Source organism: Eubalaena glacialis, chromosome X (genome assembly GCF_028564815.1).
Source record: "Eubalaena glacialis isolate mEubGla1 chromosome X, mEubGla1.1.hap2.+ XY, whole genome shotgun sequence".
NCBI lineage: Eukaryota > Metazoa > Chordata > Mammalia > Artiodactyla > Balaenidae > Eubalaena > Eubalaena glacialis.
In genome coordinates, this window is record NC_083736.1 from 38,273,246 (window position 1) to 38,288,423 (window position 15,178).

A 15,178-nucleotide genomic window follows, 5' to 3' on the forward strand; every position below is an offset into this window, starting at 1 on the left:
TTTCTGCTAGGTCAAAAAGACACTGCTTGAGAGAAGACGTGTATTAGTGGAAGGGAACAGACGACCTCGGAGAAGTTAGACAGAATGAGTTCTGGGTGCAGGAATTTTGCCACCCGCACAATGGTGAGAATGCCGCCTGCCTGTGTGCTTCTCTGAGGACGCATAAAGCGGTGGAGGAGAGAGGATGAGCGCTACAGTGCTTCTCAATCCTGGGGCCAGACATTTACACTGGCATTGCTTTTCTCTTCCTCTGCATGACCCACCTTTATCAGCATGGTGGGTGGCTTAAGACAGGCATCGTCGAGCATCTCTGGAGATTTGGTCTCAGAGGACAAGTGGGGTTTCTACCAGAGGGAGGGAGCTTCTGTTCTCAGGTGTTAGTTGTATTCTTCTTTGTGCTTCATTGGAAAAGAGGTAGAGCGGGCAGTTTCACACTGAGAAGAGCCCGGATTGCGACCAGTACCATCACGGGAATGACTGCCTGGCCTTGGCATCAGGTAGATTTAAATCAGTCCTAACACAGCCCTAATCAGCTCTTGGGGTTTCTCCCTCCATCCACGGTGTCTCTGGTTTGGTGGTTTGGTCACCCTGCTGTGGGTCCCAACAGAAGCAGTTTACTCCGCACTTTGTAAGTTGTATACTCATCTGGTTACCCACAAAGGACAACAGCAGAGGAAAAATCAGCATTGTTTAATAAGAGTACGTGGGAGGGGAGGGTGACACCCTGAAAAGAGTATCCAAATGCCTTCTCGGTGTGGTCCTTCACAGAGGAGCTGTTCCGCTCAGAACACATCCTGCACATCCTGCCAGGGCACAAAGCAATGAGGCCATCTAACCGACAAGAAGCAAACTCGATGGTATTTTTTCAAGGATCTCAGGTTAATAGAACCACTTCACACCCTGACAGACACTCTAATGAAATACCTTCCACTGACCTCTGGCAAAGAGTCAGAAGACCCACCCCCCCCAGCCTGAATCTCCTGTATTGGAAGAATGTGACCTCGCGGAAGGGTGATGAGATGGTTAATGTCTCTAAAGCAACAAGGACATGATTCTCCTGTGCCAAGGGATATAGCAAGAGGAAGGAGAAAGCACAGGTGCACATTAGTGGCCCTTGGGTGCAGAGTATTTTGTTGTCCTGCTAACTGATATTCATCATTCCTGGGCCTTTGATGTTTCAGTGAGCAGCTAATGGATTATAAAATCTAAAAGATCATCACCTTGTAAACCTGAACAAATCTATAATGAAATGAAGGACCCAAAGGCATTTAATTATTGAACACATAAAAGGAAGTATATTTTAAAAAAAATTGGTCAAACTGTCCTGTTAGTTATCATTTTAAAGGAATTTACAGGGCTGTTATAGATTATTCTTTTGGAATAATTCAGTTTATAGCAAATGCCTAAACTGGTTTCTTCATTGCACAGTATATTCTCTTAAAATGGGTGCTTTAAAACAATTACATACATATTAAAAATCCTCATTTCTTTGCTTAATTAAAACGTTAATACTCTCAGACAACACAGATCTGAAATGGTGAAACCAGCAATTCCCCCTCCCACCTTACAACAAATTAAATTGAGACAAAATTACAAACACATTTCACTACATGATTGATTATTATTAATAAAAATCAGTTTTTGTTTGTTTTTTATAAAGTTGCCCGAAATGCAAGGGATGTGCATAGGTTTACAACTTAGTCATAATAGCATTTTATTCTTATTCCCCTGGGTGTGCCCCGTGAACGGAATGTACTTTGCTGTAGATTACAGATTGTTTTGTCCAACACAGACACACCGACAGCATAAACGCTCGCGACTGTCCACATGCATTAAGAGTCAAGACCCAACTTCAAATCTCTAAAAGGTTTACAGGGTGCTTCAAAGAGACAGTATCACATTATCTGGATGTTACATAAAGGACTTAAAAAAAATACTGTTCTAAAAAAAAAAAAGAGGAAAAAAAAGGCCTTTAAAAATTTATGAGTTTTGTAATCACTAGACTGATTATTTCAAATAAATAAAGGAAAGAAAGATATTCCAATCCATAAAATCAGACTCTAAAAAGAATGTAGTGTTCCAACCCCAGTCAAGGTAACAGAATCATTGTTTATTATTATTAAAATAGATTATAGAAAGCAGCATCTATTTTGTGCAGTTTTTAGGGGCCTTGGAAATAAAAAGCTATGATTTCCAAAAATATAACATTCCAAAGGATTGAATAATACATACATTTAAAGATACATTTTATTAAAGTTTAGGAGAACTGATTAAAAAAGATACTGTCTCTTTAAATTAGTGTGTAATTGTTTTTCTCCTCCTATCTATTTGGACATGACAATAATTATAAATGTAGGTCACACTACAACTAGGTAGTCTCTAGGGACCACGACCTGCTGACACAAGGCCGATAACAGAGGCTTTTCCATGTATGAGGTGGCTCCCAGTTTTGCGGCAGATATCTGGGGAGAGGCCTAATAGACCCAGGAGACCGGGACCCACTGCGGGGCTGTGCACACGAGCTCCACGGCTTCCTCCAGATGTCTGATTGTCTCATCGATTTCATTGTTGATAATTGTGAGATCGAAGTAGTGTGCATATGTTCTCTGTAAGATGTCAGACTCCTTCTGCAGACGCTGAAGAGATTCATCCTAAATGGTGATGGGATGGAGGTAGGGATGGGTGTGGGAGGAGGGAAAAGCAAAGAGAAAAGTCAGCCGGATTTTTTTCTCGTGTCACATTTCTGTCCGTCCCAATGTCAGAAACAGTCAAGGCCAGACCTTGATGTGCCACATCTGGGCGTGAGGCCAAGCCCGCTTCGTGACAGAGGAGATGACGGTCCCCGGGATGGCAGGGTCACAGAACTACGGCTTGCAACCACGACTGCTCACCATGCAACAGGGGGCTCCACGCCAAACCGGACAGACCAGAGGAAACAGACACTCTTCAGCAAACACATCACCCCACCCCGGCCAAGCAGTGTCTGCCCCGGGGTCAGTGGGGACTGACTATCAGAGTCGAACCACTCTGCCCTCATTCCTCTGACCCAGGCCCGCCTCATCTCAAGCCACTCTCCCGTTTGGCGGGGGGGCTTCAGGGGACGGACGAGGTCAGAGCCCTGCATCCCCTTCCCTTGGTCCTCTGCACTTGCTTGCACCAGGCCCCAGAGCCCAGCTGTGTTTGCGCCAAGAAGCCCCTGCCTCTGGACAACAAATTAAGTTGTATTTTTCTCTATTCTACTTAGAAGTTCAATATGTTCCAGGAATTCAGTTACATATAATGGCCCTCACTCAACAGCAGTGGATGCCAGAGGCAAAGCGTTTTGGATGTTACAAATAATGGATGAAATAAGGCCATTTCCCAGATACAACGGCAGCTGGCATCTGATGAATCCCCTCACATTGGTCTGCATTGGAAATGGCCAAATATCACTGTTCATAAGTACTTACATCTCTTATGGAAACAACTCTGAAGGAAAAGCAGCTACTGAACTCTTCGCGGCAGTAAAGGCTTTCCCTCAACTCCTGCAGCGCACTACAAAGAGCCTCAGGATGGCAGTTCTTTCAAGATGGGGATCTCTTAAGGGCCACCAGAAAGTCTGCCTCTGCATCTTCACGGGTCAGATCTTGTTATGCTGAACTTTTAATGGGCAAGTTCAAATTTGAAACCAGGAAACTTTGTAAGTCAAAGTAACCGACTAGATAGCTGAGCTGTTGGGTGGAGTCTGAAATATATATAGATACAATTAAATACCTGTTTATTTGATTAGTATCTCTCTCCCCAACTAGAGCTCAAACTTGCCTTGCTGTGCCCAGCACTTGGCATTGTGCCTTATACATAGTAAGTGCTTAATAAATGTTACCGAAAGAACAAGCACTTGGCTGACTAATACTGGCCATTATACGATTTGATGAGTGTTAAATCTATAGTCAAGAGACAGAGAAAGTCTACTAGGAAATGGGGGCCCATGCTGACAGAGACAGATCTCCAGAGAAACTAAAAGGTGCGGTGCCTTCAGGGACTTGGGAGCTGTTGGCACCCACTGCTGGCTTAGGGGCCCTCCTCTTCTCTGAGGCCCATCTGTTTGTAAGAGACTCTTCCTGATGAACCTCGGCCTGTGGGTGCAGCCCTCTGGCAAGGGGATTCGAGGTGAAATAATAACACTCGATTCCATCACAGCACCACAGTGGGGATGACAGACACCAGAAAAGTTGGGGACTCAATCTTTTCTATCAGGACACTCTGAAATGAGAGTGTCCTAACCTGCTTTGTCATCTACCGGAATTTCAAAGCAGGACGTGACATGCTTTGGATGTTAGGTGTTAACTACTTCAGTGTAGATAAGACCTCAGTTAATCATCACCTTCTAAGGTCATATCAACACACTTTCTGCTTGCACTTAAAAAGCATAGTATTTTCACTGTGGCTTTACAATAAACACAAAGCAAAAGCCCCATTTTAGGAAACATGCATTCACCCAAAGACAGGAGTGCTTCCTACCAGTACGAGAAGGAGCAATTCCTACCACGTCACTCTCCGGGCTAGGGGATTCTATTGGAATATACAGTCCTGGGTGGGCTTCAAGAACCACTAGCAGAGCTTATAATTTGCTCAGAAAGCTGGGCTGATGAAAACATTCAAGAAAATTTATGGCTGAGAGCATCAAATTTTTAATGCAGTTCTCGTCACACAAAAAAAATAAAGCTCCCTCTTAAGGATCTGATAAGATGAAGCCATGTTTGTCAGTTTCTTCCTCTACAACAGCTTGTCTGCAGGCTTGACTTACACGTGAGCAGGGTTTAACTCAGTGAAAACAAAATGCCTTTATTCTAACAGCAAAAGCAAGGATTTGTGGGAACAAAATGTCTACATTCTAAATCTATGAAAGGAGACGAGGCTGTATTTCATCACCTCCTAGCTGGTACTTACAGGCAATTTTCTGCACCATTTTGGCAGCTATGGAAAATTAGTAAAAGGGCAGGAAAATAGGCAAAAACAAAAACAAAGCAAAGATGATAATTCAAGAAAAATACATGGTAACCAAAGGATAAGAGCTAACCACAATGTGGAGTTTCAAACATGTTTGTGTATTAAATAAGATGGAAAAGTAGAATTTACCAAGGACTACATCTTTTGCAAATGAAATGACAAAAAATGACTGAAAAATATGAGTGACATAGAAATCTAGTTCTTTAATCTTCCTTAAATCTAGATATTTAATTTTCCTTAAAGTGAAAATCTCCAAGCCTTGATTTTACTGTCATAAGCTTGGGTGAGTCTAGGCCACTGTTAACTGGACAGTGCCAAGAGCGTCCTGGTGATTCCTAGACCCTGCAGAAGTGATGGCCTTCAGGAAAACTTTGTGTAGAGTTTCCTCTTAAGAATGACCCTACAGCAGATAAGCAGCAATATACTCACCAGACACTCCATAACTACCTTCTTATCTGCCCAGCAATAGAAGGCTGTGTAAGCCAGCCTGGTTCTAGATGGTGCTGCCGACCCTCGCGGGCACCATCTCCGTGGCGGCTGCTGACTTGAGTAGGCCTGAGAGGGGACAGAGCTCATTTCCAGGTTTGGTAGTCTCCAGGGGCCTGGGTAGAGATTCTGCACGGGTTCCACTCCGGAGGCTGCCTAGGGGAGTCCGGGCAGCCCAGCCAAGGAGGTGGATGCCTTATAGTTCTCCCCAGGCAAGGCAATTCTTGGCCCAGAGCTCTCAGCGCAGTCAGTCGCTATCAGGAGAGGAGGGGCTGGCAGCCCCTCAGGGCGGGAGCAGACCCATGGGTAAGGCCCCAGGCGGACTGCACTGGAGACTAAAGCTTGCATTTGCCTAATGATTCTGATCTCAGAAGAACCACACCTCTCTGTGGTGTGTAATTCCTACTCCTGAAAGAGGACCTCAAGCTCTGGAAATCTTACTGGCCAGCATGGAAAACAAAGCAGAGCTTCATTTAGTTGTCTTAATGAGATGGGGCTTTGCTCTGGAATGCACAACACAAATGCATCCTTACTCGGGGGGAATGCTGATTAGAGGAAAAACTGATTAATTCTTACCTCATTCAAACCTGGAGTGATAGTTGGTGCGGCAATAAAAACAACAAAAGGAGCAAACTCTGCAGTTCTCAGGACCTTCAGTGCCTGTGTAAAAAAAAAAAAAAAGAAAACTGAGACTTAAAAGGAAAAATAACTAATGCAAACATTCAAATGAGTTCATAGAAAATTATACAACTGGAAAAGCCCTTGATTCAAATTTTTGGCAAGATATTATTAAATTTACCAACTTTATAAATAACTTATATTACTTCTTTTCATCCAAAGGATGGACAATAGCCATTGGCAAATAAAAGCAGACAAACTGGACGTTTTTCTTATGAATCTCATGAATCAATCCGACTTATTTTTCTTCAGAAAAGTGAACACTGATTATGTTGGTTAATGTTCATTTAAACCTGGTTATTAATTGTAGCCTGAACTTTAATTCCTAGGAAATCCATTTTGGGGTAGACTCGGACCAGCAGGGTGGCTTCAGCACTCATCCAGAGCGCACTACACCACATTTCAAATTTCAGATTGCTCATGAGGAGAGCAAATCACGGCCACTGTGACCGCGAGGGCTGTGTTCGCACTGACATAGGCCTTCTGAGTTGTCCTGAGGAAAGCCCTCTCCTCTGTGGGACTCATAGGGAAGGGACACCCTGTCCAGGGGTGGAGCCGTATGGCTGTGGGCAATTTGTAGGCCCATGAGAAGACGCCGCATTCAAGGGAGAGGGACCTCTGAGGCCCCTTTCAGTTCCATCCCAAGGTATCAGAAACCACTAACTGCAAGCTACTAGTTGGCACAGACATACTGCAAAGCCAGCATCTGATGCTGTGGGAGTTGATTCTGGTCAGGGGTTGCTGCTTCTGCTGCTGCCCTAGGACAGGACACCCCCCAGCCCCGCAACAAAACCCAACATAGGCACACAGTTCACAAGTCACTGACATGTAATTAATGCGTATGCGTCAGGGGTAAATATCTTGCTGTCCTTTGTATGAGAATTTAACATGTCTATTCTGTTAGCCACATAGTTTGCTTTGTAAATAGCCTTTCAATTGTTTGCTTTGCCCTATTCCTATTCCTCCCTCTTGTGTCTGGTTTGCTGTAGTAGCAATTTGGGTGCCCTGCCTCCAGTTTTGCTGCTTTCCAATCCTACTAAACCCCGCCACTAGAACAATCTTTCGGAAATGCAAATCCCATTCCATCACTCCTCCACTCCAAGCCCTTCAAGAGCTCCTTCTTGGCCTTGGGATAAAATGTACCCTCCTGAACATAAATGTCAGATCCCTGCCTCATGAGCTGGCCCATGCTTACCTTTCTGTCCCTTCCCTTCCATGGACTGGCCTTGCTGAACTACTTTCAGTTCCAGAAAGGGCCAGCCTTTCTCTTCCTACTCCCTCTGCCTGGACATTCCATCCCCTCGTCCCCCTCCCCACTTTCCCTATTGCTTGGCTGAGTGTTCTTTCTTCTGGAAAGTCCTTTATGAGCTCTGAGCCGAGTCAGGCGCCGCGCCGGTATGCTCCTGACACACCCACACTTAGGCACCTGTAGTGCCCGCCACCCTGGAAATGCAAGTGCCTGGATGCTGGCGGCTAAGCTTCCTGAGGGCAGGGGCTGCATCTTGTTCAGTTGTCTTCCTCATGCCCCAGATGGCACCTGGCAGAAATAGTCTTTTGATCAAACAAAAATGTAAAAGCAGTACATATAATTCACAAAGTCTATTTTGCCTTTTGAGGCAGGTTTGACTAGAGGGCACTGTGCTTTCATGGCTGAAGAGAATCTCTTGGCCTCTATGAATATAAAGGCATGTAAGAGGCAAGTTGGTTGGTAAAGGTTTTGACTTTCCTGTTTAGTGCAAGGTTCACTTTTCCTAGGATTATGTTTCTGAATTTTATTTTTTTACTTATTTATTTTTATTGGACTATAATTGCTTTACAATGTTGTGTCAGTTTCTGCCACACAGCGAAGTGAATCAGCTCTGTGTATACACACATCCCCTCCCCCTTCCCACCCAACTAGGCCATCACAGAGCACCGAGCTGAGATCCCTGTGCCATACAGCAGGTTCCCACTAGCTATCTGTTTTACACATGGTAGTGTATTTACGTCAAACCTAATCGCCCAGTTCATCCCACCCTCACCCCCCCCACCGTGTCCACACGTCTGTTCTCTACGTCTGCCTTTCTATTCCTGCCCTGCAAATAGGTTCATCTGTACCATTTTTCTAGATTCCACATATATGCGTTAATATACGATATTTGTTTTTCTCTTTCTGACTTACTTCACTCTGTATGACAGACTCTAGGTCCCTCCACATCTCTACGAATGACCCAATTTCGTTTCTTTTTATGGCTGAGTAATGTTCCATTGTATATATGTGCCACATCTTCTTTATCCATTCATCTGTCGATGGACACTTAGGTTGCTTCCATGTCCTGGCTATTGTAAATAGAGCTGCAATGAACATTGTGGTACATGACTCTTTTGAATTATGGTTTTCTCTGGGTATATGCCCAGTAGTGGGATTGCTGGGTCATATGGTAGTTCTATTTGTAGTTTTTTAAGGAACCTCCATACTGTTCTCCATAGTGGCTGTATCCATTTACATTCCCACCAACAGTGCAAGAGGGTTCCCTTTTCTCCACACCCTCTCCAGCATTTGTTTGTAGACGTTTTGATGATGGCCATTCTGACCGGTGTGAGGTGATACCTCATTGTAGTTTTGATTTGCATTTCTCTAATGATTAGTGATGCTGAGCATCCTTTCATGTGTTTGTTGGCAATCCGTACGTCTTCTTTGGAGAAATGTCTGTTTAGGTCTTCTGCCCATTTTTGGATTGGGTTGTTTGATTTTTTGATATTGAGCTGCATGAGCTGCTTGTAAATTTTGGAGATGGATCCTTTGTCAGTTGCTTCGTTTGCAAATATTTTCTCCCATTCTGAGGGTTGTCTTTTCTTCTTTAGTTACAGTTTCTACTTGTGGGGTAAGGGAGCCTGGCACATTGTTTTACCTGCCCTCAAACTGCTTTAATTGTGAAAGTCATAGGCTCAGATTCCCCATGGGAGAAAGCTCTTCAAGCTTCTATATGTTCATTTTTGAAAGAGGTAATTGGCATTTCCTTGCAAATCCTTTTGTGACTGAAGGTTTTAGCAAGGAACAACCATCATGAAAAAGTCTGTATATAGCTCAATCGAGCTTAACAGTGATCTTCACTTAGAACTGTCCTTTTTGTGAATATCATTTTGGGCCTTTTCCTATCCTTCCTGTGCTCATAAATCAGGTGACTCCAGGGTCAGTTGAGACATAAGGTTTCCTCATCATCCCACATCCACCCAGAGCCACCTTCTGGGCAACTCAGATGGGGAAAAAAAAATCTTAAGGCACAGTCCCTACCCTTGCTTCCATCCCTGAAGCTACTCTGAGTGCCAGATGGAAGTCCACACAGCCACAACCCACGGATGAAGTCGAGAATGCCACCCCAGGCGTGAAATGGCCTTTTCTCCACTCAATGACTGCAGCCTGATAGCCACCCAATTGTCTGAGTATTTTCAGTTCTAGCCTGCTATTCTATTCTGCACCAGAAAACACACGACTCGGCAACCGTTAGCTCCCTGCGGATTACCCTTCTCTGCACGGCATTCACGCCCTTAGTTTTTATCCACAAAGACACGAAGGTCATTCTGCACCTACTGCATGAGACTGTCCGGGAAGACTGTACTCACCACACCACCAAATGCCTCTTATGTCTAAGAATCAGGTTATATTCCTTTAGTAATTAACTCCAAGGAAAGAACTGACATACTTCTATTAGATGAGAATTATGTGATCCGTGACATTCTCCTTTTTGTCCTGGTTGCCAGGAAGTTCAGAGCCAAATTTCATGTTTATCACAGTAACTACAGTAGTCTCTGTGGTTAGTATTGAATATATTTGCTTCCTCCTCCTTTTCACGGCTTTGAGTTTCTCTCCTATATTATTGTACTTTTAAAGATTATAAGATGCCTAGAATCCTGGCTGAGATTTTCTTGCCTAGTCTCCCTCTTATCTTCAGCAGAGTCACCACACATGTCCTCATTTTTTCTCGAAGGCCTCTGTCCCCATACTCTGCTCTACTTATGGGTCTCAAGTGGGGGCCAGTTTTTTTGTGTGTGTGTGTGCAGACTCAGCTTGCCTGAAGTTCAGGAACAGGAAATGGAATTGCTTCACAAGGATTCCCCTCCCTCAGGCCACTAACAGGTGGCTTTGATGATCTCTAAAACCTCTTCCTTTTTGACTTTTAAGATGAGACACAAATTTGTTAATATTTACAGGCAAATATCTCTTTCTGAACCCCAGAGAGGGGAGAGAGAGTCTAGAAAGATCACTGAAAATACACTGGGTTCAAACAGCCAAAGAAGCATTAATTTAGCATTTAAAGTTCTCTTTTGGAGATAAATTGATTTAATGGCTCATCTATGGCCAATAATTGTCAGGTTACTACCCTCAAGGAATAAAAACTCATTTGACCAAGTATCTAAGAAGCAGACATCTTTAAGACTTATCTGTTTTTTTGCAAAATTAAAAAGGGCAAGCATCTGAGTCATTTTGCACAGAGATCTAAGGGTTTAAGGAAGAACACAGTGACCCCAGAAACAATCTTAAGAGGGCCAACTGACTAAACAGAACAACCACATACATACAAGGCGCACCAGCTTAAGGATTAAACAGGGTTAACTCTCCTAGGATGGTACAGTGAAAGGAGTCTAAGATATACTGTAAAAACAAAACGAAACAAAAAAACCCCCCAAATCCGAACCAAGACTGTTCAAGTGAAAATTACGTTAAGCCTTGGTTTCTTCATCCTCAAAAGTAGATACTGATGTCTCTATCTCGGTGTTACAAGGATTAGGTAAGGAGTACTAATGCTTGGCAAAATATAGAGGAACACAATCTATTCTCATTATTTTAAAAGAAGCAAGGTTACTCATTTTCTTCTGGTTTAAAGTCTTTAGGATGGTTCCTCAGGTTTAAAGTTGAACCACAACATCTTATATAGTATCATTAGACACGTGTTTGGTTTGGCCTCAACTATCTAAAATTAATTAAGATGGCACAAACTAAATGAGCTGGCCCTGCCCGGCGCCGCCCGCCCCGCGCCTGTCCCCAGCCTGAGGCTTGGCCGCCTTCGCCCGCGTCCATCACTCTGTGCGGAGACGCCGCCAGCATGTCAGACAAGCTGCCTTACAAAGTCGCTGACATCAGCCTGGCCGCCTGGGGACGCAAGGCCCTGGACCTCACAGAGAATGAGATGCCGGGCCTGATGCGCATGTGGGAGATGTACTCAGCCTCCAAACCACTGAAGGGCGCCCTCACTGCCGGCTGCCTGCACATGACCGTGGAGACAGCTGTCCTCATTGAGACCCTCGTTGCCCTGGATGCTGAGGTGCGGTGGTCCAGCTGCAATATCTTCTCCACCCAGGACCATGCAGCAGCTGCCATTGCCAAGGCTGGCATGCCAGTGTACGCCTGGAAGGGTGAAACGGACGAGGAGTATCTGTGGTGCACTGAGCAGACGCTGTACTTCAAGGACGGGCCCCTCAACGTGATTCTGGACGATGGTGGTGACCTCACCAACCTCATCCACACCAAGTACCCACAGCTCCTGTCAGGCATCCGAGGCGTCTCCGAAGAGACCACAGTGGGGGTCCACAACCTGTACAAGATGGGCCCGCGTCATCATCACGGAGATCGACCCCATCAACGCGCTTCAGGCTGCCATGGAGGGCTATGAGGTGACCATCATGGATGAGGCCTGTCAGGAGGGCAACATCTTTGTCACCACCACGGGCTGTATCGACATCATCCTCGGCCGGCACTTTGAACAGATGAAAGATGACGCCATGGTGTGGAACATTGGACACTTTGACGTGGAGACTGATGTCAAGTGGCTGAGTGAGAACGCTGTGGAGAAGGTGAACATCAAGCCCCAGGTGGACCGCTACTTGTTGAAGAACGGGCGCCGCATCATCCTTCTGGCCGAGGGCCGGCTGGTCAACCTGGGCTGCGCCACGGGCCACCCCAGCTTCGTGATGAGCAACTCCTTCACCAACCAGGTGCTGGCGCAGATTGAGCTGTGGACCCACCCAGACAAGTACCCTGTCGGGGTCCACTTCCTGCCCAAGAAGTTGGATGAAGCAGTGGCTGAAGCCCACCTGGGCAAGCTGAATGTGAAGCTGACCAAGCTGACTGAGAAGCAGGCCCGGTACCTGGGCGTGTCCCGTGACGGCCCCTTCAAACCTGATCACTACCGCTATTGAGAACCAGGCCTGCCCTTTGCCTTCCAGCTGCTGTCCTTGCCTGGGTCCCACCTCTCCTCCCCAAGAGCAAATGGCACCACCTTTGAGACTGGTTTGATAATGGTCCCCATCAACTCCCTGGGGCTAGCCACTCAGTCTTTAGCCTCTGCTGCATCCCTCATACTGTTCCAAGTGTGGCAGGGGGAATTGAGAAGTCCCTCCTCAAGCCCTGGTCATGATAGAGGTACACGGGAGTTACCCACAGGGAGCCATGAGCTCAGGGGTTCTGGAACTGCTCACTCAGTCAGTCCTTCCTTAGGCTGGAAGTTGGCGGTGGTGATCACAAAGCCCATGCACTTTACCATCCAGGCCCTCACTTGGCCCATGGACTTTATGCCCATGTTCTTGGTTTACAGGTTCATTGGTTCCTCAGTCCATGACAGATGAGAAGGAGCTATGTCAAAGGGTGTAGAGGAACTGTTGGCGTTTGAATGCTCCTGAGAGCCCAGCTTAGTGCCTGGCATTCTCTTAAACCTCAGAACAATGAGGTTGGTACTTTTAGTCCCTATTTTACAGGGGTTGGAATATATTGTTAAGGGATAGCCAAGAAAGGACAAGAGAAGTGATAGCCAGAGGTTGAGAGAGGCCAAAGAAACGTAAAAGCGCATTGTAACTTGATGGTTCCCATCACAACTCTGGGTCAAAAAGAGATTAATTTGGTTTATAATGTTAAAAGAGAGCAAGAAGGTGGGTTAATAAAAATTTTGGTGCCTAAAAAAAAAAAATGAGCTGAACCCCAGTGTTAGGTGGGGCTTTCTATGGTCCACACAGAGTGGGAGTGGTGTCAGCAGTGAGAGGGTTTTTAAAAATGCCACATGGCACTTCTGTTATAGACAGTTTTTGATGAACACTGAGGAAGGAATTTCACCCTTACCAGCTTGCCTTATTTGTATTCTTAGCTCATGCCACAATGCTTAGAATTTAGCAAGTACTTAATACACGCTGGTTGAGTCAAACTGTCCGTGAGGTACAGTACAGCAGGTAATCAAATGGGCCGGGGTGGGAAAAGGGCATGGAGACAAGGTCCTAAGGAGAGAGCCTCCCTGGAGCAACGAGGATCTGCCTGACAGCAAGTCGGTCATGGCCACGGGCATCCTGAAGGCAGGGTGCGGGCCTTGTCCAGCCTGGGGAGAGAGTGGGCTGAAGGCAGAGAAGCCCAAGGGGGAAGCCCAGGCGGTGCAGAGTCTGTGGGCACCTGCAGCTGGACCGCTGGACGCAGTGGTCGGTGTGAGAGCAGGACTAGGCCTGGGAGCACTGGGCAGAAGAGCCTGGGACCAGAGTGGTCAAGCAGACCAACCAGAGGAGCAGGATCTGGGTGATACCAGACCCCAGGGCCACGGGCCCTAAGAGGCTCAGGCAGAGAACAGGATCCCTATCTCTCCCAAGAGATCACGGTTCTGAGGAGGGGACAAAGGAAGCAGGAGAGAAGAATGCAGTGAGCCCCTCCAGCAGACAGGGAGCAGGGAAAATGCCCAGGCCGGGCCGAGGGATGTTCTGGTGCCCAGTGCCACACGTGAAAGTGACTGCTGTGGGCAGCCTGATAAGGCCGAGAGAAGTATCTCCCGCTCAGCAGTGCAGAGCAATGCATGGCTGGGCTGGGCTGGGCTGGGCTGGGCAAGGGCATGGGGAGAGCTGGACGCCAGGAGTGGGGCAGCAGCAGCAATAGCGGCAGTGGTGGCGGCGGCGGCGGCAGCAGCAGGTGAGGCAGAAAGCCCTGGAAAGTGGACTGAGGTAACGCAGAGGGGGTCTGAGGAGCCCTGCAGCCAGCATACTGCTAGAGACATTACTACCAGCAGAAAACGACGTTCAGGTGAAGACCAGTGTGGAACCCAAGGAGAGGATGTTGAAGACCAGGACCAGGATTGAGACTTTTCCTCTAGCCACCCCTGGCCAGAAGATTTTTCCAATCCCTAGTAAGGAGGGATTAGTAGTTAAACAAAAATCAATCTGCATTACACATCATATGTTTAGTTCTATAAAGATCCAAGTTCATTGTTAAGTAAACTGTATAGTGTTCACCCTAGTGTTGCTTTCCTCCCCAGCCCCTTAACCAGATTCCAAGTTCAAGAACCCCATCAGGTGCTGTGACATGGAAATGGGTGAAGCCACTGGCCCTGATGTTAGGATCTTGGAGCCAAGTAACTGAGCCATCAGGCCCCAAGTCACACAGACCCTGGCTAAGCCGGTTCCATCCTCCCTTTGGGGATGGCTAGGGGACCAAGTTTCATACAGTGGCCCTTGAACAGGGATCTTCCCTGCCTGGGGTAGCCATGTAAGCCCCCTGATGAAACGGAGCCTGCTTGAGGGGAGCTGGTCTACCATTTCAACAGGTGTTGTACTGATTCTATTTGTAAGTGATAAGGGATTTTTGGTACAGGTTAGTCTTAGAAACGGCAGGCCTGGGAGTCACACGGGCATCCACAAGCCTCTCCGGTAACCTGCCCTGATGTCTACAACTCCCAAATCCTTCCTACTGGGCTTTGAGTCCCACTTCTTCTTAGTTTGTCCTCAGAGATGAAAAATAGCTTGTTAGCATTTTTGATGTAAGGCCTTTGGCTTTCTCCTTTTCAAGTTTAAAAATTTCTATTGCTTCTAGTGTAGGACGTATCTGCAGATCATCTAATCGTCTCTGCGTCTAGCTCTGAGTCCTCTCCAAGTTCTCCATATGCCTCCTAGTTTTAGCTCAGGGTCAGGCATCGTCCCTCAGTAAAGAGATGGCAGAGGCTAAGAACCACCACGGGTCTCTACCCCTGCTCTGCCTGACATCCCCTGGGGCTCGCTCATGCTTGCATTCATAAAGCTGGTGCTG

General features: G+C 46.4%; 1 protein-coding gene and 1 pseudogene across 8 annotated transcripts in view; one reads left to right on the forward strand and one right to left on the reverse strand.

The window, feature by feature from the left end:
* Positions 1-1,289: 1,289 nt before the first annotated feature.
* The window catches only part of CASK (calcium/calmodulin dependent serine protein kinase), a 414,851-nt gene continuing 400,962 nt past the window's right edge, over positions 1,290-15,178 (reverse strand). For all 8 annotated transcript variants that reach the window (XM_061179474.1, XM_061179472.1, XM_061179470.1 and 5 more), the window contains 2 exons: positions 6,052-6,135; positions 1,290-2,651 (listed from right to left, as the gene is read on the reverse strand). In XM_061179474.1, coding sequence (XP_061035457.1) covers positions 2,475-2,651; positions 6,052-6,135 — 261 coding nt within the window. In that variant the 3' untranslated portion in view covers positions 1,290-2,474. The remainder of the gene's footprint in view (positions 2,652-6,051; positions 6,136-15,178) is intronic.
* LOC133082202 (adenosylhomocysteinase-like) lies at positions 11,238-12,399 on the forward strand (annotated as a pseudogene).